General features: G+C 48.6%; 3 protein-coding genes across 10 annotated transcripts in view; all 3 read right to left on the reverse strand.

The window, feature by feature from the left end:
• Positions 1 to 2,197: 2,197 nt before the first annotated feature.
• oma1 (OMA1 zinc metallopeptidase) lies at positions 2,198 to 13,184 on the reverse strand. Of its 3 annotated transcripts, XM_086225186.1 has the most exons (10): positions 12,516 to 12,643; positions 11,333 to 11,614; positions 11,052 to 11,225; positions 10,823 to 10,930; positions 8,952 to 9,080; positions 8,088 to 8,162; positions 7,529 to 7,678; positions 5,939 to 6,167; positions 3,061 to 3,184; positions 2,198 to 2,696 (listed from the first exon to the last, which is right to left on the reverse strand). In XM_086225186.1, exons 2-9 carry the CDS (start codon positions 11,558 to 11,560, stop codon positions 3,093 to 3,095), a joined length of 1,185 nt encoding a protein of 394 aa, XP_086081312.1. In that variant the 5' UTR covers positions 11,561 to 11,614; positions 12,516 to 12,643; the 3' UTR covers positions 2,198 to 2,696; positions 3,061 to 3,092. The 3 variants fall into 3 exon arrangements, with proteins under 3 accessions (XP_086081312.1, XP_086081313.1, XP_086081311.1); XM_086225187.1 differs by having other exon boundaries at positions 2,198 to 3,184; positions 11,333 to 11,567; positions 12,516 to 13,184; XM_086225185.1 differs by having other exon boundaries at positions 2,198 to 3,184.
• Positions 13,185 to 13,442: 258 nt separating this feature from the next.
• mysm1 (Myb-like, SWIRM and MPN domains 1) lies at positions 13,443 to 20,456 on the reverse strand. Of its 2 annotated transcripts, none has more exons than XM_086225065.1 (20): positions 20,335 to 20,456; positions 20,070 to 20,142; positions 19,920 to 19,990; positions 19,744 to 19,818; positions 19,490 to 19,568; positions 19,304 to 19,402; positions 17,809 to 18,259; positions 17,500 to 17,731; positions 17,287 to 17,417; positions 17,104 to 17,207; positions 16,957 to 17,034; positions 16,772 to 16,854; positions 16,612 to 16,666; positions 15,941 to 15,991; positions 15,469 to 15,543; positions 15,197 to 15,385; positions 14,979 to 15,111; positions 14,786 to 14,891; positions 14,657 to 14,714; positions 13,443 to 14,231 (listed from the first exon to the last, which is right to left on the reverse strand). In XM_086225065.1, the coding sequence occupies exons 1-20, from the start codon at positions 20,388 to 20,390 to the stop codon at positions 13,926 to 13,928; spliced, it is 2,505 nt and encodes an 834-aa protein (XP_086081191.1). In that variant the 5' UTR covers positions 20,391 to 20,456; the 3' UTR covers positions 13,443 to 13,925. The 2 variants fall into 2 exon arrangements, with proteins under 2 accessions (XP_086081191.1, XP_086081190.1); XM_086225064.1 differs by having other exon boundaries at positions 17,500 to 17,734.
• A 1,072-nt stretch (positions 20,457 to 21,528) lies between these two features.
• The window catches only part of suco (SUN domain containing ossification factor), a 37,502-nt gene continuing 32,515 nt past the window's right edge, over positions 21,529 to 26,515 (reverse strand). For 3 of the 5 annotated variants that reach the window (XM_086224477.1, XM_086224476.1, XM_086224474.1), the window contains 2 exons: positions 26,119 to 26,174; positions 21,529 to 24,172 (listed from right to left, as the gene is read on the reverse strand). In XM_086224477.1, coding sequence (XP_086080603.1) covers positions 23,633 to 24,172; positions 26,119 to 26,174 — 596 coding nt within the window. In that variant the 3' untranslated portion in view covers positions 21,529 to 23,632. The remainder of the gene's footprint in view (positions 24,173 to 26,118; positions 26,175 to 26,515) is intronic. The other 2 variants (XM_086224475.1, XM_086224478.1) reach the window with 2 other exon arrangements.

Raw genomic sequence — 26,515 nt, forward strand, 5'->3', positions numbered from 1 at the left:
GCCGCTCTGCCTACCGGACATCTTCAGGTCTCCTTTCCCTCCTCACACCAGAGTTTTGTCTTTTTATAGCTCTAAAATTAGCGCTACTGCATCAGGTGACCTCAGGTGTACACCACGATGGGTCACAGCAGCCATGTTCACTAGGGTGACCAAACCTCCTGGTTTCCCAGGACATGTCCTGTTTTGTTTTGCTTGTTTGTTTGTTTGTTTGTTTGTTTTGAGGGGGTATAATATTTTTATATTTATTTATTTATTTATAAAATTTTCTCTCCAGACATTGGAGGCCTACTGGAAATGTATTGAAATTCTAAGGCATCTTTGAGTAAACTTGAGTATCTCATTGCCGGGCCAAGTGTCCTGGTTTTTCAGTAATCCAAATATGGCCACCCTGAAGTGGGCCTGTCATTATGTCAACTATGGCCCGGTTCCATTGAGGTGGGCTGGAGTTCTGGTACTGGTGCACTCCCTCCCTGGAACACAGCTGATTGGTTCATCAGAGGCACCTGTGTTTATCTGCTATGATCCCGGTCCAATTATGAGGATAATATCATCAGCACGGCTGCTTCCACGACGTTCCTTGACTCGTGTGGAAACTTAAGAAACGCCTGAATCCATGAAGATTCGTTCCGTTGCCAGTGGAGACGTTAGAACCACAGCCTGAGCGAGCACCACCTCACACATTCTACTGACCACGGTGAGCTGGTGATGGTCCCACCTCATGTGACCCTGGTTGATAGCAGGGATGAGTAGCAGATGAAGGGGTGGGGCATGCGCGGATGGCTTGGATGTTTTGTGATGTGACACAAACTGTGACCCCGCCCCTCAAGCAGCAGGCACCGCACCAGTTTGTCTAATGAGCCCGTAGACAGAGCGCTTAGTTGCTCACCCCAGACTCGCAGGCTCAGTCTGAGCTGGGACTTGATGTATACGCTCAAATATTGAATGCTACCGGTGTCAAAGCAGCCGGGGAAGACGGATTTAAAGCATTTCATCTCATCTCATTTCCACATCCGCTAGTCCCCCTCTGCCTCTGCGGCCTTCCTTCCCTTGTTCCCTTCATTAGATTGCAGCCTCGCCTTGTTGAAAGACTGGCAAGAAAGCTGGTTATTCAAATTTAAATCAACACTGACAGAGAAGCAGATGTAAAAAGAGAGCGAGGGGTAAAGAGAGCTACAAAGCTTGTACCTGACGTTGGTAGTGATTCTACTGTCAGGGATGGATCGATGCAGGCAGATGAGGGACTGTGTTAACGTCCTAATCTCTAATAGCATCAGAGCAGCCAGACTATAAAAACCTCTACCAGTTCAACCATGAACACACACACACACACACTGACCAAGATGATAAGAGAGACTGAGAGCACACAAGAAGCCATTAGAGGAAGACTTGTATCGTGTGTTGAAAGAGAATATCCAGATAGCCTGGATGACCCCTGCCAGACTCACCCAGAGGTCCCGGGGAAATCCCTCATCATGCAAAGAAATAAACTGCATGCGCGTTGTGTTCATTTGGAGTGCTCCTGCAGTCGTATGCACTGCAATGCAGAACAGGAATCCTGATCTAAGCTGCAACATAAAAGGTTTGTATGTCGGGAGGAAAGTGTGTTATCAGCCTACTCGGGTCAGACGAGGCAGCACCAGAGACCTCGTCCCTCCTCAGCGCCTCAGTTTTGTCCTATTTGCTAAAAATACAATGACAGGTAGCTCGGCGGCGGCCTCGGTGCACCACATCCGCACGAACAAGTGAAATATACAAACGTGAACTTAGACAGCACGAAGCCTCGAGGATGACTAAACCTCACCTCCACCTCCACGCAGACACCTGAGTGGGTATTAATACACATCAAACCCACAGCAGTCGACACCCACCTTCATTTAAAGTTGCTCAAACTACATACAGCCTTTTACCCCGTGAGACTCCGTAAACACGCTGGCGTCTCCAGCAGGTTGCTGAGGTGAGTCTGCCCACATGACCTATAAAAGCTTCTGCTGCCACCATGAAAAGCTTTCGCCTGATCAGACAAATGCAAAATAAAGAACAAGCAATCTATATTTCTCCATGGGGCTTGTTGCTTTAAAATATTCCAAATCTAATTTTGGCTCATTAGTAAACCTCCTGAGCGCCTCCGTCTCATCCTGAAGACACACCCTCGGAGACTTGTATGTGTGTGTGAGAGACAGCATCTTTAATTACCCAGGTAACACAGCCAGATGCTCCATCACTCTGGCAATGGCAGTGATTAAAAGCAGTAAAATATTCATTTCAATCAGACACCCACATGCCACATGTATAATTAATGCACACAGCAACTTTTACCACACACACATTTTTATCACCCCCCCTCCTTTTGCATGCCGCAGCCAGCTGCTGCATTTATATGTCCAGGAAATGGATATGTGGAGGAGCCACTTGGAGCAGAAGCCCACAGGGAGGTCAGAGGAGAGCCAGGCTGCATTGTGGGACATCATTCAGCCACCTACACAGCAGATGTGTGGGGCTGCTCTCTCGCTGCCCCGGCTCTCTGTGGGAGTGTTTTTCTTGAGGAAACAACATCTTGAGTTAGCCGTCTCTCTGTCTGTTGTGGGTGTGCTACCTTTCCTGCTCCTTCGTCTACTTCTCAACACTTCCCGGCTTGTCAATATTGCAAAATACCTGTGAGCAGTTTGCTGGTGGTCTCTGAAGCAGGTTTGATGTCTCTGGTGGGTGGAAGTGTATAAAAACACAAAACAATCTGAGACTGGAGGTGAAGTTACAGACACGACGCAGACATCTGATCAAATACTCCTCATGGAACAGATCTTGCACGCCCAGGGCAAAAAAACCTAGATGTCCCATCCGTCGGTGGTGCGACAAACACACCGCATCATGTTTGATTTAAAGTCATTGTAAAAATCTGCTGTTGTTCCGCTGTCTGTTTCCATTTCTGTCCTTCCCATCCATCTGACTACAGTGTCTTTGTGTTGCAGGATAAAGTCACTTCACAGCATTGTTTTAGATTCCAGCAGTTGGCTTCAATTACTCAGCACAGTGTGTGTATCACATCACGCTCATTACAATTACCTCTGGGTGCCAGTATGTCATCTGCTGCCTGCTCATGTTCCAGTTTGAGTGCTGAGGGAGACGCATCCAGATGCTGCGGCGCTCCAACCAGGAAACAGGAACTTTCCATTAGCAGAGATGGAACCTAGGAATCCCAAGATGGAGAACCTGTGAGCAGAACCGCCCTCCTCACACATCTGCACTCTAATTGATATTTGCCTTCAGCAGCAGAAAGTAAAAAGGGGACAAGGATGTTGCTCGAACGCTCTTTTAACATGGAGATCACACAGATTCGCACAGTCAACAAGCTTTAGTTTGTCGACATTGGCAGCGACTACACAAACTCAGCCGTGAGGCCGACTGATGGGAATTCCAGTGGCATTCGTTTGATTCTGGCCGGCTCGCTGTAATCCTGTTGGAGATTTCCAAACTTTACATCCGTCTGATCAGAGGCCAGCGAGGAGTTTCCTCCGGAGTGCAGCAGCAGTGACTTACTACCTTCCTTGTTCTCACACACACACACACACACACACATACACACACACGGAAAATGTGCACTGTTGGGAGTCAGCTGGCGTCTCCTCTCAATCACAGACTAATTTTCAGAGGTAAGAATCAACAAGTACATTTACTGTACTTCAGCAGTTTTCAGATATCTGTACCATACTTGAGTACCTGTTTCCGGAACAACTCTTTACATTTACTGCCAACATCGGACTCCAACTAGCTGTGCTGTTTTAATAAGCAGGATTATTGATCATTTTAAAGCAAAAGTTTGGAAGACACACAGAAGGTCCACTGGTGTCACCAACATCCTGCATGACACCGACTTCTGAACCGCCATGTCAGGTTTATTAACAAGACCTGAAGTGTGGGTCCGAATATTTGAAGTTCTGTGGGTGACATAGAAAATTGATTTGCATATCGGAGCAAAACCAGTGTCCATTATTTTCTGCAGAATGATTGTATTTCAGGTTGGGATGGTCTGATGATCCAAAGACGGATCATCAGACTTCCTTTTCTATTTGATCAACACATCTCAGGTTCTGATGCCGACATCCAATGGAGCAAAGTTCATCCTCGTTATGTTTGGTGAACTCGCCATGTATGAAGGTGAGGTGGTTTTGTGGTCTCACCCTAGAGGGGCGTCATGCCTCCAGCCCCCGACGAGGATGTACGTCCCTGGGTCGTCTGCACGTACGTACGTACGTCCCACGCTCGCGATGCGTCGCAAAACCTAAAAGATTACCTTTACCACAAATGTCCACCTGAGGATGAATTGAAACCGTTCTGGGTGTCAAAGGTCAAGGTCACAGTGACAGGGTCCCTGAGCGGTGTTTCTAGTTGAGAGTATAACCCATCACATCATTTCAAAGATACTTTCTTCTATGAAAGTAAACTTAAACGTAGATCTGCGGAGCAACAAATGGGTGGAGTAGTGAGAAATTCCACTCCAAGTGTGCAGGAGTACTGCATACCTACAGAGTAGAGTACAAACAGATTACTGGGTTTTAAGCAGTTCCATAAAGGAAACTTGTATTTTAGGTTCTGGAACCTTTGGTGCCAAAGACAGGGGCACGAGAATGAAAAAGTACTGTTACACACTCAAGTGTACTTCTACGTAAAAACAGAACACGTGCTTTCACCACGTCTGTGTATTTGTTGGTGTAACAGCAGGAGTGTTGTGATGTTCTTGTGCAATGTCAAACACACACGCGCACACACACACACACTACATATTCAATTTCCATAATCCTCGTTTCAGTTGTTGATACATGTACATCTTTAATCCTCCTGAATCTTGAAGAGAAAATAAGCCAAAAATTACACCAACGTTTGATTCTTTTGGCTCGTGCGTTCAAGCAGCTCTGGTGGAGTTACCGCAGCAACATTCCCCTCCACGCTTTACCGCGTAGAACAAACCTCATCACCAGCCTTTTACTTGACGAAGACAAAAAGACCCTGCTGGCAGTAAATGAAGCTTCCACCACACGAGAGCCTGCAGGCCCCAAACACAAGAACGGAAGAAAACACAGGAGTACCTTTGGATTTCACAGTACAACACACACACGCACACGCACACGCACACTAAAGATTACCAAGATAAAAACCATAACAGCCCAGCACTCAAAGTCAAAGCCTTTTCTAAGTCAACTTGTTTTGTCAAAATAAGATTTTTTAGAAAATCCCATGAAAGCCTCGTCCTGCAGCTCTGCGGGGGGACATTGGCATTCCTGAGCAAGAGACGGCTATAAAACCTGCAAACAACCAGGCATAAATTTACACCTTCAGGTCCCTCAGGGGGGTCGATCCATGAGAGGTGTGTGTGTGTGTGTGTGCGTGCGTGCGTGTGTGTGCGTGTGCGTGTGCGCGCCACGAAGAATTCCTCATGAATTCATAATAAGAATGTCGTCCACCTGCCGTGGACCAAGCCTCCAACTCTGCAGACTCCAAGTGCTTACTCCGGTCTGTTGCCATGTATCGATGAATAATGCACATAATAATCTCTGGATGTATGGAAGCTTTACTAATTAATGCAGCACTTCCCCCGTTCAAGGTTAGCTAATTAACGTGGCATCTCTTTAAGCAGCGATGACTTTCTCTGAGGTTGAGTCAGTAGTGTGTCGCACTGTTAGGAAATCCTCGTCCCCAGGCCCACCCCAGAGTCAGGGACAGACCCGGCAGCGGGGGCTCCAGTGCATGAGACTCTGAAATGTTGCAGTCAAGGACGCCGAGCCTCGTATCGATCGGTGGTTCAGCAGACAGACCAGCTGATCAGTCTATCAAGCACCAGCCGGTCACGTTTAAGAAGCTCAAATTTCACATCAGCTGGAGCTCTGTTCCTCAGCGGGAGCAGGAAGTTCCACCGCCGTCTCTGAAGCTACCGCAGGAACCGAACCTTTGTGGTCTTGCTTCCTGTCAGGGGACGGAGGAAGACCAGTCTCAGGGAGCAGAGCTGCGGGCAGTCCAGAGGGGGTGTGAGGGAGGGGCTTGAGTGCACCCCCTGGTCCGGCTCTCCTTTGGTCTTTAGCGTTTTCTAGCAACACACGGACGCTCTTGGAGAAGATGGTGCGAGGGTCGGAAGCAGGTAGAGACGGGCAGACACAGCTGTCCCTCAACTCCAGCGCCTGGACAGAGAGAGAGAAAGACATGGAGAGACAAGAGAGAGAGAGAGATGGAGCATCCTCACACTCAGCTCATTAATCATCCTCTCTGTCCTTTAATAAGCAGCAAGCCATTTGATATTTTTGAATGTAATATATGATATCAGCTTGATTAGAGTGTCTGTATTTCATCTAATGAAGATGTGGAGTGAAATAAAGAAGGAGGGCGAGAGAGAGGGAGAGAGAGGAAAATGAGTGAACGAGATCAGAGACAGACAGAGAGAACAAAAGCCACATACTAATGTGCTGAGCTGGACTGAGGGACGCAAACATGGAGACGGCGTGTGCTGCAGCAGTGGAGGGAGAGGAGAACCACTCCTTCACCACATCCACCGATACACAAGCAAACATCACCAGAGCGACGCCGCACCCACCCGTGATTAGGCTCCTCTGTCAGCCTCACACATCCCAGTCATTAATCTCTCACCTGGAATCACCTACAAGACTCACAGCACACACACGCACACAACAACACACACACACAACAACAACACAACACACAAGCAACAGCCTTCATCACCGGGCTGCTTGTGGCTGCAGCCTGGCCCCACCAACGACTGCTGCTAGAGGTCAATGTTCAACACGGGGATTCAGCATGATGCACAGCTACGAGAGTGTACATATCATGCACACTCACACACACACACACCCACACACCCACACACACAGCAACGCAGCCACCTGACGGACAATTAGTTGTTCACCCATCTGCTTGTTTGCGTTAGGAGCAGAGAGTGTATCAAGAACCCAACTCACACTGAAGGTGTAAGCAAAACATTCAGCTTTCCTCTAAATCCTCCTACGAACCTGACGTGTGACACACACACACACACACACACACACACACACACACACACACACACACACACACACACACACACACACCATCCATGCTAGCAGCCAGGTTTAATCGTATGTTGAGTTCCGTCTAGCCTTAGGACACAATTGATTGTTTCGCCACAGAGCAGCAGCGGTGTGTGAGCCTGTGGGATGGAGCCGCCACCGCCAGGCTGCTTTCTTTCAGGTCCTCAGCTCAAAGCCTCCAAGACATTAAGTGAAGCAGATATCCGGGCCCCTGCACAGCAAAATGTTTTTTCCTGTCTTCCTTAAACCCTGCATCTTTTCCTCTCTTCCCTGAGTCTGTCCTTCCTCTCCTCCCTGCTCCCCACATCTGCAGGTGCAAGTGAAGCTCTCCCGACGATTCATTAGCGCCATTATCCTTCTTCCCTGAAACAACAGTCAGGTGGAGGACTCTCCCCCACTCGGAGTCTTTAATGGGTGTTCACTCGTGTAATAGAGGTAAAGGGGTGTGTGCGTGTGTGTACCTGTGGTACTAGGCGGTCTAGCTGGGCGACTCTGTTTCTGTGTGACGGATGTGTGGACAGCCACTCAGGGAGGGTGGGCTCTCCAGTCAGCTGGTCTCTGATTTCCATTTGCTGCCAGAATACGGGGCCTGCTCGCACATCTGCACACGCCTGCAAAACACACACACACACGCACGCACACACACACACACACACACACACACACACACACACACACCAAGGACCTGTGAACACACACCAGTGGGACCTCTGTGTCTTGAACTGAGATCAAAGTCCTACTTCGCTCATGCGGTTGGTTTACCTGAACGACTCTGCCCCCTAGTGTCACACACAGAGATTACAGGACACCAGAGGGAAACAGGCATCAGTGTGCAATGTTCTGAAGCTCGTTAGAATACAAAGTAACTCTCTGGACATTGTTAAGTCTACTGTTGTATCACATTAAAGGGCTGTTCCAGCTAGTTTGTTCAGCTGCTGCTGCTGCTGCTACTGATGATGCTGATGATGATGCTGATGATGATGATGATGCTGAAGATGATGATGATGCTGATGATGATACCTTCGCAGCCAACTGCAACCCAACTTGGTCTGCTTCAGCCTCCAGTTTCCTGCTGTAGGGACGGTTGAACATCAGCTGACAGAAGAGACAAAAGGCGAGGTTGTGATTCTAGGATTCGTCACTCCTGCAGAGGTTCAGCCATCAAACCCTACGCGCGTCTACATCTGCGAAGAAGCCCGCGACAACACGTTTCAAGGTTTGCTATCATGTTAAATCATCATCCCAGGACCATGAGCCACAAATGGAATAGCGCCACTGTGGAGGTGCTGCCGGAACACCAACGGTTCATGTTTCACGTCCGTCAGGCACAGACGAGAAAAGCACACAGACTCTCAACTGAAGTAGAAGTACAGATACTTGTGTCAAAAAAATACACGCTGCTAAAAGTAGAAGTACTGATTTAACTTCATTAATCAAGTAACAGGGGAAAAGGCCCTGAAATGTACTGAAAGTATAAAAATAAAAGTCATACAAATGAACTTTTCTACCTCTATTTTTCGTAAAGCTCCCTGAACCTCCCTTCATAATGAAACAATATCAAAAGACTTAGAAACGTAACTCAGTCGACTAATTACAGCAAAAATAAGGCATGAAGACGGAGCTCTTCCTCCCTCCCAGCGCTGGATTCAGTCAAGACTCCTCAGCAGCGCCTCCACACTTCATTTAATAGAATTTTGACACAAAACTAGCAAGTACTGCATCTTCCTGCCTTTGCTCGAGGCCTTTTTGCACCTCTGATGCAACGGCCCTGATCATCTCAGTCCGCCCCTGAGATATCGCCCCCGCTCCCTGGGTGCAGCGGGAGCTACCCTCAGACAGCGTGGGTGACACTGTGGAATAACAAGCTGCACGGGGATGTGTCACCTGTGAGAGTTTGTTCTGGACCCACTGTCCCAGCAGCGCCAGGCTGTCTCGAGGACACACGGCCCAGATGGCCGTCAGCAGAATCACGGACAGGAGGTCCACAACGTGAGACAGACTGGCCTGTTCCGCCTGCAGGAGGAGAGGAGGGAGAGGGGAAGGGTCGGGCGGAGAGGAAGAGACTGTGATTAGGTGAGGAAAAATAGAGGTAAAAAGTTTCTAGGAGGTGAATGAGGCAGCCGGAACATATTGATCGTTCCCATCTATTTTAGTGGAACTTTTACGCCGTAACAGATTTAGAGGTTTTAACAGCCAATCCAATAGAGCACACCTACTGGGTAATACCCGGCTATCGATGCTCATTCGCTTCATCTAATTAAAATCTCCTTCAAGCATTTCCTCCGAGGACGTTTAAAGTCTGGAAATACACACAACTTCATTAGACACTTTTTAGAGCAGGAGGAAAGAGCTTTTATTGATGGGGTAAACACACCAGGCGTCTGTGGAGGATTACGGCCGACGGCATCAGGACTTTGGTGATCGCGGCACAGGCAGGATTAGAGAGTTCAGTGCTGATTGTCTTTATCAACGGCTGATGCAACAACAGTGCAACCGAAGCCACGTCACCCGTGACCAGACCCCTGAGACGGGGGGGTGTGTACCTACATATCTGATAGGAGGGAGGACGGGACTCAATCACCGAGTGCCAGGAAGAGTTAGGAGTTAGGGACCGTTCACATTCCAAGTGCTGGGACCTGGAATTCTGCTCCTTGGATCCAACTGAACGTTTTTTGGTGTTTTACTCTCTTTGTAACATCCAAATACGAAACTTACACTGCTAAAGTTCTACAGGAGAGCAACTGACTGATGCCACAGCTGCCCTTACGGCAATTCTTATTTTCTTGAACCATTAAATCTATAAAATATTGATAAAATATAACAAAGCAATCCCTTCTTTTATCTGTTCAAGAGCACCGAATCCGAAAAAAACCCTTCAATTTCTGTCATAAATCACAAAAAAGAGCAGGAAATCCTGACATTCAGAGTTTGGGGACCAGAACATTTGACCTTTTTTCAAGCCTGAAATGTTGAATTTATTATCAGAGTTAGTTGCTAATGGTGCCTCGTTCCATGTAGGAAGTGACATCACACCTGAGAGAAGAACGTTAAACAGACAAACTGCTGACATCCCAGTTGTATGTATAAGAACCCTTTGGGTGGTTCTTTTGATGAACTACACAACTGATTAAATGTGACATTAAGACATGAAAGTGATTAAACGGCACATTTTCAAAGCGTTCAAACTGCTGATGAGCGGAGCGGCCATCTTAGATTGCAGCTTCGTGATGCGTCAGGTTTCTGCTTCTAAGTAGGAACGTAAATTGCAACTTCCAAGTTCGCCTGGAGCGCAGCTTTAACGTTCTCTCTATTGATACGTACTGTTGCAGCTAGAGTCGGTGATGTCATCACTATCATCGTGTTTGTGGACTCCAGTATTTCCCTATTAATAGTACTTATGGATGAACATACATAAATTACAAATGGACTAAAACAGATGCATCCTGCTCGCCATCGCCTGAAGGGTTGACGTCACACGGTCTCTCTCTCTAACCCAGATGTGCTCGGTGGCCTTTGAAATACAGAGTTTGGTACCAGTTCAGTGTCTGGCACGGAAATAATACACACACAACAAGAGTCTATAAACACTCCTGCAGTTCTGACATCACCACGCTGACAGAAACCCAGGCAAGATGTGGCTTGCCAGCAGGATGTTGGATTAAAGTTAAAGTGATTGACACCTAGTGGCAGCTTACTCACACACACACACACACACACACACACACACACACACACACACACACACACACACTTACCGAGTGTCCTAATAAAGCATGAGCCATCTCGTGCCCCAGGACGATGGTGAGCTGGTGAACATCCGCCACGGCCTCCAGCATCCCAGTGAACATGAAGACTTTTCCATTCTGCACCAACAACAGCAAAGTCACAAGGTGTTTATAGATAAGAAATAAACTGCTGGGTCAGAACACCACCACCCTCCCACCGTCACCCCCAACACCCCCCCCCCATGCTTCTGTCACTGACTGGGAGGACGAAGGCGTTGGTGTTGGGACTCTGCACCACATGGACGCTCCAGGTGACATCAGACATTTCGGGGATGTCCTTGTTCCTCTCTGCCAGATGCAGCACCACCCGCTCCACCACCTGGTGACGGGGGTCGGTCTTCAGGAGCAACAGCTCCGCAAACTCCTCCATGTACTGAGACACACAGGTGGAAGCAAAACATTTAGCTTTCCTCCATATTCACCTACTGACCCGATGTGTGACACACACCCACCCACACCCACACCCCACCCTCCTCTCACCGCCTCTGAGGTCACCGCTGCCAGCTCCATGTAGTTCTCTCTGCTGAACACCAGGAGGCGGGTCCGTCCTGTCACTGGGGACTCGTCCAGGTGGGTCAGGACAAAGAGGACTACAATCACCATGGCAACACCTGCTGCTGCTGCCAGTTGCCAGCGGCACTGCCAGGCCCACTCACGCATGAGCTGCCGGCGGTTGTCTGGGAGGTCCACCGCCACAGGATCAGACATGTCTCCTCTACGGTTGAGCACAGAAACTAAACGCTGCTCAACGACACTGAAGCACTGAAGAAGAAGAAGAAGAAGAAGAAGAAGAAGAAGAAGAAGGATCACTTAAACGTTTGACATCAGCCAGAAAGGCCAACTGAGTTTATTAAGCTGCTTTTTCACTGGGATGTGGAAGTCGTGCTGCTGAATGACTTCATTGATCTGCTCTGATACGTCTGACTCTCGCTGTTGTCTTTTCTCCTGAACTTGATCTCTCGTCTCTCAAAAGTTGGCTTGAATGTGTGGATGTGAGCTGTGTGACGTGCGGTGATGCGGCGGCGTTTTATCTGCCCAGCAGGGATGATGGAGGAGCTGGAAATGACTCCAAAAACCAGTTTGAACCCAAAATACTGCAGCACAAAACCAAAGCAAGCCTGATGGAGACTCACACCTCTGCTCCTGAGGTAGCGCAGAGCTCGGGGGAGTCTTGGCAGACCTGATCGATGCTTCAACAACTCTCTTTCCTCGAGTTCAATCCAGGTCATCATTTGGTCGCCAGCATTTGTTTCTTTTCCGCATGACTAAACTGAAGGTTTCAGAAGTCCTTTTGTTTGTAACAAAAAACAAACAGTAAATGTGTGTTCTGGAGTCTTGTATACTGACTCTGGATCAGTTACAGACCTTTTATTTCTGTTTAACTAAAGCAAATCAACAGAAATATGCATCAATTCAGGAAACAATGAATTGTTCACGACTAAATGTTGCAGTTAATCAAATGTTTGTTCATCAGTTCGTGTCGACCTGCTGTGAGTGTGCGTGCTTCTACAGGTGGAGCCACGATATTCAGAGTAGTACTGTGTAGTAGTACTGTGTAGTAGTGCTGTGTTGTAGTACTGTGTAGTAGTGCTGTGTAGTAGTACTGTGTAGCTGCTCGACTGTCCGCGGTGCTGCTCAGTCCGGGTCACGGGAGGCCTCCTACCTGCCCAGCACTATCGCCAGGATCTTCTGGAGCGGTTTGAGCACCATCCAGATGAGGGGGGGCGGCAGCGCCCTCATCTGGGCCGACGTGTGGAAACTCCGTCCCCACCTAACCAGGACAGGGCCATGATGACAGGGGCAACTGGCTCTGGGACTCACCGCCCCACCTTTGATATGTGTGAATCCAAAGTGAGCCGTGACGGTTGTTCGTGAGCAACTGATCTGAGAGTGTGATGTTTTCTCCTGGGGGGGTCCAGCATGTCTGCAGACCTGGAGGTTCCGCGCCAGGTACGCGGAGAGAAAACGCAGCCGACGTCCCCTCCAGACGGGCACACCGAGGAAAGCCATGGACGTGCAGGAGGGATACACGGCCTAGAGCCGGAGAGGACCGGAGTGGACGGGCTGAATGAGAGAAGCCGTCCGACGTGTCCTGTCCTCAGCCGTCAATGTCACCGCTAGCGGGGTTGAGCTCTCCGCCGGCAGCGGCCCGAGCCTCCACACACTCCCGCTTGTCCGCGCCGAGCTCCCGGTAGTCACCGGTAGTCACCGGAGAGCAGCACCTCCGACAGGAAACTTCATTTAAGATTCAAGCTCTCAAATCAACTTTCGCTTGTTTGGATTCGTCGTTCCTGCTCGTTAAATCAGTCCCCCGGAAACATCTCCGCTACTAAAGTTCCGCACCGGTCAAAAACACCGGTTGAAATATTCTGGCTCATGTGACGAGCTGGGAAGGTTAAACACTAAAATAATAAAGTTTTAAACGACTGTACAAAGCGTTCATATGCAAATATGGCTGTGTCCAGCTGTCACGTTCCACCCTGTAGCAGAGCTGCTCCTGCAGACACAACCCACTGTAAGGACATGTTGCAAACTGCCCCTATAAAGCCAGGAAGCACAAACAGGAATAAACCACCACAAAATGAGGGTTACTTTTTATTTTTGTGTTTAAAATTATACACACTTCAGACTTCAGCAAGCTAAATGCAGTCTGAACCTCTCAGAGGGTTTATATCGACCATTCCGACCCACCGGTCTCACACTGAAGAAATGGATCCACCCGAGAAGTCACTGTCACATTTATTCACAGGCAGACCAAAGCCAGCCCTGAAACCTAAACTTCACAACTGAAGGCCAGGCTGAGGCTTGATGGGACCCAAACCTCAAACTGACAGCTGAACTAGCAGGGTCCAGCACTGGACGTCAAAATATAGTAACCTGGCTTTTGAGACTCCAAATGTCCTCTCTCGCTCTCTCTCTAACGCACGCACGCAATCTTCTACTGGGTAATTTGATACTAAAACAATAGTATGCAGTTAAAAAATACACAAAAGTTGGTAATACTGATGAAAAAGTTCCTAATATTTACAGCTGATACTGAGTACTGTATAAAAGCATAGTACTATATGGTCCATCACAGCAAGTAATCGTGTCCAGTTGACAGCACGGAGCCCAGATGCAGCACTGTGCTGGGGTTTGTCTCCGTCGTCGTGGTCTGTGAGCTGACGTCAGAAGCTCTGCCAGAATCCTGATCAGAGTCTCGTCCTTCAAGGTGGTCCGAGTCCGCAGGTGAGGTACTTGGGGGTTCTGCTTCCTCCTGGTCAGAAGGTCGCTGCCTGGAAATGAAGTCTGACTGGAAGAGAGCATGGATCTGGGAAAGAAAGGGGTCTCCCTCCTCCTCTGGCAAGAGCTCCAGGTACCTGGCCAGCGAGGACAGCATCTACGGGGAGGAGGTCACCAGACATGAGGCCCGGACAATAAACCAGGGACGCTCTGATGAGAGGAGTAGTTTGACATTTTGTGAGTACACAACTTCTTTGTAGTCTGCGTCAAATTCACAGACTTGGAGACGTCACTTGTGACGAGAGAGGAAGGTAAGTAAGTCTGGCACGTGATCACCTGTAGAACTACGCTGTGACCTGTTGTTACATGCAGTTTGGAAGGACGCCGCCAGCCAGTGACTCAGTAAGTCTCTATGCTAAGCAGGGCTAATTAGCCACAAGCTTCACCTTCACATTGACTGCATTGAGATGAAAGTGGTATCAATGTTCTCATCGAGCTCACAGCCAGAGGGCCAATTCAGCGTAATCCCTCAAATGTCAAACTATTCCTACTTGGGCGCCATGAGCTACTAGCAATAGTGACCTTTTCCAGACACGTGAGGTGGGAGTCCTTCCGGAAAAACCTGTCCATCTGCACACTCCTGCCCACAGAGACAAGAACATTTTAGAAGTATTCAGACAGACAATCACTGCAGGCTTGTGTCGGGCTCACCCGGGGGCCTGGGAGTATTTATGGATGATCCACAGCGCTCTCCTCATCGTCTGTCCCCAGTCTGGAATGTCTTGTGATGGCAGGAAGTCGAATTTGTAGGGAAGCTCTGGAACAGAGAGACACACTGACCTGCACTGAGCTGATGGCAGCTGGTTTAAAATACTGAGGTTTGTATAGTGTGTTCTTTCCATACTCTGAGGACCCGAGGGCCCCTGGCTCTCTTTGACCAACAAGCAGGTCGTTTGGGAATGAGGGGAGGGATGGGCGGGGTCATACGGGCTCACGATCATCCCGATGAAGGGGGCTCCCCCACGGGAAAAATAGCTCTGGAACAATCAGATGGGATAAAAAAGAATCAGATCCCGGGCAGATCAGAACTCTTGTGGGATCTCCCTCGTCGGTCCACGTTACCTGGAACTGGTCCTGAGTGTTTATGTCCCGTACCGAGGGGTTGGGGTGGAAGGAGGGGTGTGAGTGGTACCAGCCCACCACACTGAGGCCCAAGGAGGACAGCACGTCGCAGGCCTGCGTCTGGGACACCGGGTCCATCTCACACTGCAGACCTGTGCTAACACTGTTACAGGGCTCTGCCACACAGATCTACACACACGCACAAACACACCTCCGCTCCATAAACTCAGATATCAAAATGGAAGTCGCCATCACTGAGAAAAGGCTCCCACCTTCAACACTTTCTCCTCCTCGTTAAAAGTTCCGCCCAGCAGACCGATGACCTCGCCCCTTGACACATGGGCGTGCTGAAGGTCACATGTGGAGAGAGACAATTATGTTGAGAAGAAACACAGCGACAGGAGGCTGCGATGTAGAGGTTCTCGCCTCACAGGCAAAACTTAGAACAAACAAAAGCCCTGTTAATGAGCCTCTCCCGCCAGTCGCACCATTTATTTATAATTTATCATCCTGATTTAACAAGCAGAGCACAGAAATGAGTACATCTCTTTAATAGTGGGACAACACAAAGTACACACTTATAATATATAAGAAACAACATATCATTAAAGAAAGGGAAAAGGGGAACAAATATTTAAGCATGTAATTAAGCAAATATGTTTCATTTATAAAGACCCAGCTGACTAACTCTGGGCATCCAACAGACAGCACCTAGTTTGTGTGGTTGTGTGGTTGTGAGTGTACCATGTCCATAATTAGAAGCGTCTCCGCACACACCATGACCTGGAACGGTTCCTGGGAACGACAACAACAGCAGCAGCAGCAGCAGCTTTTAACATGAATACAAATGAGGCTCGAGGAGGAGGACAAGAGAAATATGGAGAATGTTTGACAGAGACATCCAGGCACGATCAATGGGCTTCACTCTTAAACACCAGTGGACTTTGTTGCCCTCTGTTTAGTCTTACAGACATGAGGCAAAGCCTGCAGGCAAATTGTATCTCAACGCTGCTCACATTTATTGTTTACTTCTCTAAGCTAAGTGGAGACAATCGCTGTCAGGAGCCAGGAGTTACAGAAGCTATCAGGCTTTGCATCGTGTCTGTGAGACTAAAATGAGGGTGAGAAACATCCTGTGGTGTTAAAAATAAAACTGTGCACTAGAACATTCCATGAATGAGGTCCAATGATCACACATGACACAGGGATCCCTTCAGATCGTCCTTCTCAAGCCGTGTACACACCTGTGAGCAGATGTTTCACTCACAAAGTCAATGAAAAGATGTGATTTGAAGACGGGAGACATAGAACATAGAACCCATGAGAAGCTAGCAGGAACCACAACATGATCACAAACTCGTCCTCCTCAGGGTGAGAGTCATGACAAACTCTGATCAAACAGAACAGGAACTGACCTGAACATCTCCTCCAAAAGACCTGCAGGGAATCAGCTGGAAGGGATCCAAAGACCTAGAACGAGGAGTCAGAGGCAGATATTGAGGCAGCTGGCAGCAGCTGGCAGCAGCTGGCAGCAGCTGGCAGCTGAGAAGTGTTGCAGGCGGCCACCTCACACACCCTCGGTATCTGGACGACTTGCAGGGCTTCAGCTGCTTCCTCAGCTCCTCCCTCCGTAGAGCCAGTTCCTCAGCGCTGAGATGCTACGACATCAACATGAGATCAGAAAATATACACCTGCTCTGGTGAGTGTGTGTGTGAGTGTGTGTGTGTGTGTGTGTGTGTGTGTGTGTGTGTCCACAAACCTCAAACGTCTGTCCCTCCAAGTCTTTGGCATCACACCAGTTCCCCCACGTGTCCCTCACACGGCGCTTCCTGGTCCGCTACAACCAACCAGCAGTTTATCTCCAGGTCTGAGCTCATGGTCCACATGCTCCAGTGTGGGTACCTACCATGCTCTGCAGCCTCTGGGCCAGCTGATAGGCCTCCAGCACGTCTTTACCCTCCCGGTGCCTGGAGCGGTCCACCACCCTCGGGCGATTGTACACCGCTTGCTCTGAAAGAAGGCACAGAGCTGAAGAGGTGAAGCAGGAATCTGGATCCTACAGTACAGGAACCCAGGCCAGCAGGTTTACCACAGCTGAAGTTAATGGCACCGATCAGTTCCAGGTAGGTGTGTATCCTCCCGATGCAGTTGACATCGCCGCAGTTCTTCAGGCCGGGACGCACCGACGTCTTGTTGAGGTACTTGGGTTTGCTCTTCAGCCTGTTGAACGAGAACCACACTTCCAGCGCCTTTGCTTGACTGCAGGGTTGTGATGCGGCTTTAGACGCATGTTCAGTTTTACCACTGGTCCAGGATGTAGTTCCTGATCTTCAGATATCTTTCAGGGGTCTTGGATGGTCGACCCTCAAAGAACTCTGGGATGGCTTGTTTCTCGTCCTCAGTGATGGTGTCCAAGTCCATCTCGATTTCCTGCTCGGGGGCTTTAAGCTCCTCCTCCTCTTCTTCCTCCTCATCATCCTCCTCAGCCCGCTGATCATCTTCTGGTTTGTCAGGCTCCTCCGGTTTATCCAAAGCTTCTGGGAAGAGAAAACAAAGGTCATAAGAATAAAAAGTGGAGGATTTACATTCAAACGGCACGCAGGAGGTCTACCTGCACCATCACTGCAGGCCACTGAGCTCCAGCCTTCCTGCTCCTCATGCATCAAGTCTGTCCCTGCTCCCCCCACAGTGTTGCTGGAGAGGGGAGCCTCCTTGTTCTCCTCGTGCTGCTCAGTCACACCAGCTTCCTCGTAGCAAGAAGACGCGGGTTGAGGACTTTTTGGGGAGCTGCAGGCCTGCTGGTCCTCAGAGTCAGCGGGAACCTCCCTCAGCTCTTCAGAGGGACTCTTCCTCTGGATCTGGGCTTCCGTCTGCTGATCTTTGTCCTCTGACTCTCCATCATCGTTCAGGTCATCAGTGATATCCACCTCCTCGTCCTCAGAGAGCCTCTCTATACGGACAGTGTTCACCAGAGTGGATGCGTGACTGGAGGTGGGCTGAGGAGGCTGAATGTGCAGCACTCGGCCAGTAGGGGGGGCTGCAGCTCCGGTTTCTGATTTGGCCTGAGAGGATGAGAGGACGTTTCACTCTGATTCTCCAAACCTTCACCAGAAAAATGTTGGAAAACAGCAAACCCCAACATCATAGGAGAGACTTCCATTTGCTGAGGAACACAGCAGGAGGTTGAATGATTCATCCACTCACCCATCCATTCATCCATCCATCCACTCATCCATCCATTCATCCATCCATCCACTCATCCATCCACACATCCATCCATCCATCCATTCATTCATCCATCCATCCATCCATCCATCCATCCACTCATCCATCCATCCACTCATCCATCCACACATCCATCCATCCATTCATTCATCCATCCATCCATCCACTCATCCATCCAGTCATCCATCCACACATACATCCATCCATTCATTCATCCATCCATCCATCCATCCATCCATCCATCCACTCATCCATCCATTCATCCATCCATCCACTCATCCATCCACACATCCATCCATCCATTCATTCATCCATCCATCCATTCATCCATCCACTCATCCATCCACACATACATCCATCCATTCATTCATCCATCCATCCATCCATCCATCCATCCATCCATCCATCCATTCATCCATCCATTCATCCATCCACACATCCATCCACACATCCATCCATTCATTTTCAACTGCTTATCCTGAATCAGGTCGGGGGCAGCAGCTCCAGCAGGGAACCCCAACCATCCCTGGACTCATAGACCAGCTCTGACAGGGGGATCCTGAGGGTCCCTCAGGCCAGCATGGAGATGTAGTCCCTCCCCCTGGCGCTGGGTCGGCCCCTCCTCCTACCTGGGTTCCTGGATCTCCTTCCTCAGTAGGCACCTGGGTGCCATCCTGACCAGAGGCGAAGGCGCAGCAACTCTGTGTCCGTCCCAGACGACCGGCCATCTCACCTCATCCCTTGGGGAGACACCAGCCCCCTTTCAGAGGAAACCTGCTTCGGCTGCTTGTTTCATGGGGGCCTAACAGCTTGGGAGCCTCTGACCCAGCAGACCTGAGTGCTGATCAGGAAGCAGCAGGTAAGAGGCAATGAAAACTCACCTTGTGTTTAAAGTACTGTCTTGCATAGCTCTTGACTTGAAGAACCGTCCGGCCGCCCACCAACTTGGCAATTTTTGTCCATCTCCGACCAAACTGAGCCTGGAGGAGGAACAAGCAAAGCTGCAGAGTTACAAAGATGAGATGTGGAGTGAAACAAATATTCCCGACGAACAGAGGGAAGCGTACCAGTCCCTCCTCAAACAACTCCTTCTCTTGCTTGGACCATCGGGAGGAGGAACCCGGGGTGGCGGTCTTGGCTGGAGACCTGATCATCCAACAGAGAGCAGCAGGACATGAATCTAGACAACATGACCACTTGATGCTGGGTCACTGAAGGTACAGGGAGGCGACCAGCTGTTCTGGTTCTGACTGTGTGGTACTGACACACGTGACCCGGCGACTGTTGCTGATGCTGGATGCAGAAAGCAGGACTGACTTACTTCTTCAGTTTGGACTTGTTGTTGACGTCTCCGTGCCAAATATGGTTGGGAGCTTCCTGACCTGTCAGGTAGTATCTGCAGGTAGTTCAGGACCACTGAGAGCGACGATTCACAATGCAAACACAGTCACACAAACCGCACTGATATTCGTCTCTCAGAGCTGAGAGGAAGGATACTGCTCCTCCAGCAGCATCCGCTCGATCACCTCCCTGTTCTCCGCGCTGATGGAGCTGTCCAGCTCCCAGGGCTGCACAACAAACAAACAAACAACGGTGAGCCCGGCCACACGGACGGCAGCAGCAGGCCTGAGCCTCATGAAGTCCTACCAGTATCCCGGCGCTGCTCTTCAACGCTGACCGCAGAAACTGCCCCTGAGCCGGCCCCCCTCCATCCCGCTCACTGGAACCCAGAGACAAGAAGCTGTCATTAGTAAAGACGCCCCGGGGAGCCCGCCGTCGGTCTGACGGGCGAGGCAGCCCCCGCTAGCCTGCTAGCTTCCTCCGGGGGAACGACGACATAGCGAGGATTGAGGAGCGTAACTCCTACTGGCAGCGAGACGGACAAAACACCCGAATAAGTCCGTGCCTTTACCTGAAGCTGTTGTCCAACTCGTCTCCTTCGATATCAACATCCACATCGTCCTCCATGTTGCAGGATAAACGTAAACAAACGGAAGCCGTTTTGTTCACAGCGACACCTGGTGGCTGGAGGTTCCCAGTCCCGGCTCAGGGAGGTAGAGCGGAACGTTGATAGCGCCAGCTTTGTAGAATCGAAATGTATCGGGGTTGAACTTTACCAAGTCCAGCGTTGTGGCTTGGTGGAATGCGTTTAATCTGTGGTTATATTTATTATTGATAAATAATTAAATAAAAATGTCTCAGCCACATTCATAAGAGCTCCAAAGCGGAAACGGAGCGTGCTTCCCTCTTACACGCTGCATGTAAAACCATAAGCACTATATAATCATCATTTTGCACCAGTTTTCCATTAAAAAGATTTTTAATCTCTCATTTATTTCTTTACCTTTTCTAACATTGCTATTGAATGACCATGTGGGTCTTGATGGTCCTGCAGTCCCATTCACACCACAACTTCCTACCATATTTACTGTTGGTGATGGAATTCATTTTTAAACCAAATATTTGCCACTTTTTGATTGTAAATCATCATTTAAAGTTGTACTGCAACATCATGGTGTTATGCACATTATTCACTTCACTGTGTGTCATGAGTGAACCTTGACCTGCTTAAAACCCTGCTGGAGAGCTCCTTCTGACCTGCTCGGTTTGGACCTCGACACGTATGACACATGCTAAGATGTCTGAGAGTGAGTGTGTGTCTCTAATGTTACAAGGCAGAGTATATGAACTTACAGTTCATTCCTCTTGAGTGTGCCTTGTGGAACAATGTAAAATATAATGTAAATATGGAAAATAAAAACCTGGCCAAGCTGTCGTACCGTCCCCCTGAGGATCGACAGGCGATGAGAAGAGCAGGGGAGACGAAGTGGCTCCTTTTCTTAGATTTTACTGATGTGCAGATATCAGGACCTCACTGCTGCACGTGCATCCATTCATGTTGTTTACCACTTGGTTCGTAGTCTTGGTTCTATGTTTATGACGTCTGCTGCTTACACACACTTCCACCATGGATTTTTGCAAGTTCAAACTTGATGCATAATTTAAGTTTTTTTTGTTAGAAGGAAACAAGGAGAGGCCTATCGTTTCCCTCGTGGTTGTGTCACCACCCATCAACATTACTGTCTCCACAATAAAAGCTACAAACTCAAAGACAACAAAAAAGTTTTATTTAGAAATTCACAGTTTCTAATGGCACTACAGTTTTGTAGTAACTCACTCCTGCTCAAAAATACTGTGCAGCTCTTCGGAGTAATCGGAGAGAAAGAAGGAGAGACAAGGGAGAGAAAGCACTTAACATTTAAGGTAGAAAGACAAACAAACAAAAACAAAAGGCATGAGGAGTCATACAAAGTGCCCACCAAGTTCTGAGAGGGTCTCAGGTCTTAGTCGCTGTGGGACAAGTGAAGTAGGTTCAGAGTAGTCTCTCATAACAGACGCACATATACATGAGATCAATGACACTCAGGTTGGTTGACACACACACACACACACACACACACACACACACACACACACACAGGATTTGCCCAGCTTGTGGAACAAACAGAATTATATTAATAGTGTTCCAGAACAAACCAGTCTTTTCTGCATTCCCTTTACTCAGCAACAATTCATGTTCCTCCTTACAAGCTGCGACGTTCATTCATTGTGGGGCGAACACGAGGTCACGGAGCCATGACAGTGAGTTGGAGAGTGTACGGAGAGACCGAGGGAGCATGGAAAGATCAGCGAAGCAGGCATTAAAATTCACAGTCACAGAGGAATTCGTGCAAATGGAAGGGGGGGGGGGGGCCATCAGAGGTGATGTCAGCGGGACAGAGCAGTAGAGAAGAAGTCGTGTAGTTCTGACAGAACATAAAATCAACCAACCGAGCACAGCCAATCAGAAATGCCATACCAACACACGCCTACGCACCTCCTCCCACGAGCCCCTCAGTGTTTAAATATTAAACAGGCAGTTACGTGGGCAAGACAGAGAGGAAACCATGAACGAGGTGGTTCCACCTGCTGGAACACACACACACACACACACACACACACACACAAGACAGGACAGTAATAATTTAGCCCTTTCCACTACTGAACACACAGCAGCAGCAGTGAGACGACCCTCTTATGTGTGTGTGTGCGCGTGCAATAATAAATAAATAAACCAGTTTAGTGTGTTGGAGCCATCTGTGTGTGTTAGTACCACTGAGTGTATTTGACTCTCATATTTCTACTGTGATGCTGGGGGGGGGGTCCTGGCAAACCAGTGTTCTGTAGACATTTGAAATAAATAAATAGATAAATAATACTGGTCTTTGAGAGTTCTTCTGCACCCCAGTAGGGTGAGTAAACATTCACTGTGCTCCTACCATCCTGGCTGTGAGGGTCAGAGAGGGGATGGCTCAAATAGAGATGAACATCTAGAGATTCCGCCTGGCTCCTCCTCAAGTGTGTGTGTGTGTGTGTGTGTGTGTGTGTCCATGTTTGACCCAGCAGGATCACCTGGCTGCTGCTGCTGCTGCTTTTATGACACTTAGCAGGACTCTAAACGGACACTCTGAGACCATTTCACTTCATGCAACGGTTTCACGGCTTCATGCGGTTTTTCTTCATTTGGCTGTGACGGTTGGTTTGGAGGAGGCAAGCAGACAGAGAGAGGGAGAGAAAGAGATGATGGAGATGGAAGTTTAACACTCTGGTCCCTGGAGTCATATTAGGATGAGACAAGCAGGATAAAACGGTGGCGTAAGATGGAGGGAAAGTTCAGAGTCAGCTTGTCACGCTCTACAGCTCTCTCATCATGACCCGTTTCATCCTGAAGAGCAGCCTAATACTTCTTGATGCCCTTGTAGTTGCCGGAGCAGAGGGGAGGCCAGCACATGCCCTGACTCTGCTGCAGGTGGAGAACCCGCCTACTGATGCTGTTTGGGGACGATGTGCTTATCTGGTAGAAAAAACGAACACACTTCATGACTTCTATTGTGTCACACTCCACCAATGTCTCTCTGTCCTGAAACAGACACGTTAACAGTTCTTTTAAATTTCATGTTAGCATTTAAAGGTCTAGAACAGATATAAAGGCACATAACCATTAAAAGGTCTTTGACAGGAGTGGGGGAGGACCAGATGCTCCACGGGTGCTCCTGGTGCTCATGGGAAATGTCCTAAAACTTTGATGCAACCTCATCGTCTGACGATGCAGATGGAGTCTGCTACCAGCTAGAGTGTGTAACAAAACTGCTGAAAGAGTATGTGAGTATTCAGACATGTCCAGTGACAGCTGTCACCCTGATGGTCCCAACACTGATCTCCTTGTTTCCCTTCATAAGCTGCTGCAGGCTGGACAGAGAGCCAACGCCCCCTCCTGGAATGGAGGGGAACGGCAACTCAGTCTGCCGGGACTTCCGCCGCTTCATCGAGCGCTTCTCCTGACGGGATTTGGCGGGAAGTTGCTGGAGGGGCAGCAGCAGGTTGTGGCCATTGTACAGGCCAGTGGAGGGGAAGATGGGGGAGGGAGGGGGTAGGCGACTGGTGTAGGACTCCTCAGAGTGGGTGGACGAGCTGCAGCTGCTGGTCTCTGAGGGCACATCCTTGGAGGTGCATGGAGGCAATGATGACACCTCCTCCACAGATGGTGGGGGAGGCAGCGGGGGTGGAGGAGGAGGGGGAGGAGGAGGTGGGGCAGGAAGGCATGGGTGGAAGCCATTGCACTTGACCTCCCCGTTTAGGAGAGGAGCAGAGGGGTCAGACGCCTTCAGAGTCTCCACCTTGTCCAATGATTTTGTCTTGCAGCGTTTTTTCTGCAGGAGAAACACGAGAGAGGGAAGGAAGCGTTCAAACGCGGCTCAGAGAAATCGTGCTTGCACAGACATCTGAACACTGACAGACACCAGGGACAATAATAACCACAGCTGGTGAATTGGAACAAACAAGCCTGCAAACGTTACACTGCAGCATTTAAACTGGTGGGAGTCAGAGAAGGTGGGGTGGGGTCAATAGGAATGATGGATTCGGAATGAAAAAATATTACTAAAACAACCCAACTGACCGCAGTGTTGTGTTGCCATGCGAATCCTCATCAAACATTTCAGAGACAGTGTGTGAGAGGCTGGAGTTTTGAGAAGTGAAGCTCAAACTTAAATGCACCTCCCTGAGTATTTGGGGTTTCTACTCAATTCTACTGCACATTTCAAAAGATCTGCAGGAGGAAATGTAAAAGTGTGCGTGCCTTCATCCATCGCTTTTCCACGGACATTCAGAGTTCCTCTCTGACCCCTTTTACACAGCCTTTTTAAGGCAGGATGTAGGCCTCGCTGTCTGTGCCTCGTGCTCAGAGATGGACTGAACCAGAGCAACGCCTGGAAAGTCAGGCTAAACAGTTCATTCACAACGCTGTTGAGTTACATGTCGCCAGGCTGCTGCCGAATACTCATGTACAAACACAAGCCGGGTGGAGTTAAGCTGACTAGTTGGTTCTGGGTAAACAAGCAAGACGTAATAATGATGCAGACATTTTTACAGCACGACTGCAGAAGCTCAAAAGGGGCCGAGAGAACCAGACGTCGCCTCCTGATTCTTTCGAGTTCAAATGAAAGTGATAATTAACAAAAGTTATTTGAACAGAAGATGATTTAAAGTTTCCACTTTTACAGACATCTGTCAGTTTGTGAGTGGTGGATTTTGCCCCCATATTGCGATACGATGCCATGTCAAGTCTCCTTGAGCTCAGAATTAAACCGCTGTTCGTCTATCTTGTTACTAATCTGAGTTCAAAGCTTAGTAGATCCAAAGTTACGAGAAGGTGAACACCAACTGAACTGAAATCTGTTTTTGCAGTGTAACCCATCCTTTTTAATGTGATACATCAAAATGAGTACTGAAGTAAATTTGAACAGCTTTCGTCAGTAAAGAGGTGATTTAAATGACACTTGACCAAAAGTGTGTTTTGCCTTTCCAGCACTTACGAACAGAAGTCTCAAGCCCTCAAAGATTTGTTTCCCTTCTGCATCACTTCTTCGTGACTCCAGAATGCAGAGTCAGCCATGTATATTTAGCTTGAAGCTAACAGAGCCTAACAGCTAACAACGGCTAATCTGTCAACAAACCTCCGTTGTCAAACTCCAGGTCATCTGGTATAATCCACATCTTCAGTATCAGCTGTTTGCTCAGTAATCTACAAACATTTTGATTGGAGTTAAAAACCAAACTTCAACCCCTCTGATTCAGCGCCATCGTGCACGAGCGCAAACACATTGGGTCAAGTGAATCTGCTGGCTGGTTGTGCTCGTCCATGGTGTGTTGTTTGTTGATGATTGAGCAGAAGGATGGATACAAATGTGGATTATACTACATGACGGGTTTGGACAGTCTTGCTGTCGTTTGCCAATGTGTCCTCATTAGCTACACGCTAAATATATGCAGGTTGGCTTTTTTAACCAAAGAAGTGATGCAGTGTGAAGGGTGTCTGTGAGCTCAAGACACCTGTGGGTGAGAACTTGAGAGGAAAACGAGATGTTCTGGGTGACGTGTTGCTTTACTCGCAGGTATTTGGAGCCCTCAACTCTTCCCTTCCTCTCTACGTCACTGGCATCACAAATCAGTGACTGAGGCGAACGTCATTCAACAGCATTGAGTCACATGCCTGCTGCAACACACCCAGGAAACAGACTGACTGACAGTGAGACACACAGCATTTATGTAAGGAGGCTGTCACAGCCAACAGCAGCAGTTAGAACAGACACTGTACCTTTTTCTCTGGAGAAAACCTTAGAGGTTCTACAATGTACAAGTCATCTGGACCTACTGGGGAGGGGAGAGAGGGGCCAGGTTAAATGATGAATGGGAAACAGGAAAACATACATGTAACAAGCATGACGTGACCTTGCAAGTAGTTTTTATAGAAGATGCAACAGCAAACATTCCATATTCTAATCACGACCTTATGTCTGCACAGAGGACAGTGAGTAGCTTCAGGTTATTAAGGTACATTTGGATAAACACACACACACACACACACACTAATGCCATTAGAACTCAAAATGTTGATCTAAAATCACAGAAAAGCAAGTTTTTTTAATTGATTTCTACTTGCAAATGTCTACTGTGAGCCAGCAAAGCCTTGTGGTCTATTATTACACTCCTTA

This window comes from Aulostomus chinensis, chromosome 14 (genome assembly GCF_037954235.1).
Source record: "Aulostomus chinensis isolate RoL2024-O1b breed Wild chromosome 14, RoL_Achi_v1.0, whole genome shotgun sequence".
In the NCBI taxonomy this organism is placed as follows: Eukaryota; Metazoa; Chordata; class Actinopteri; order Syngnathiformes; family Aulostomidae; genus Aulostomus; species Aulostomus chinensis.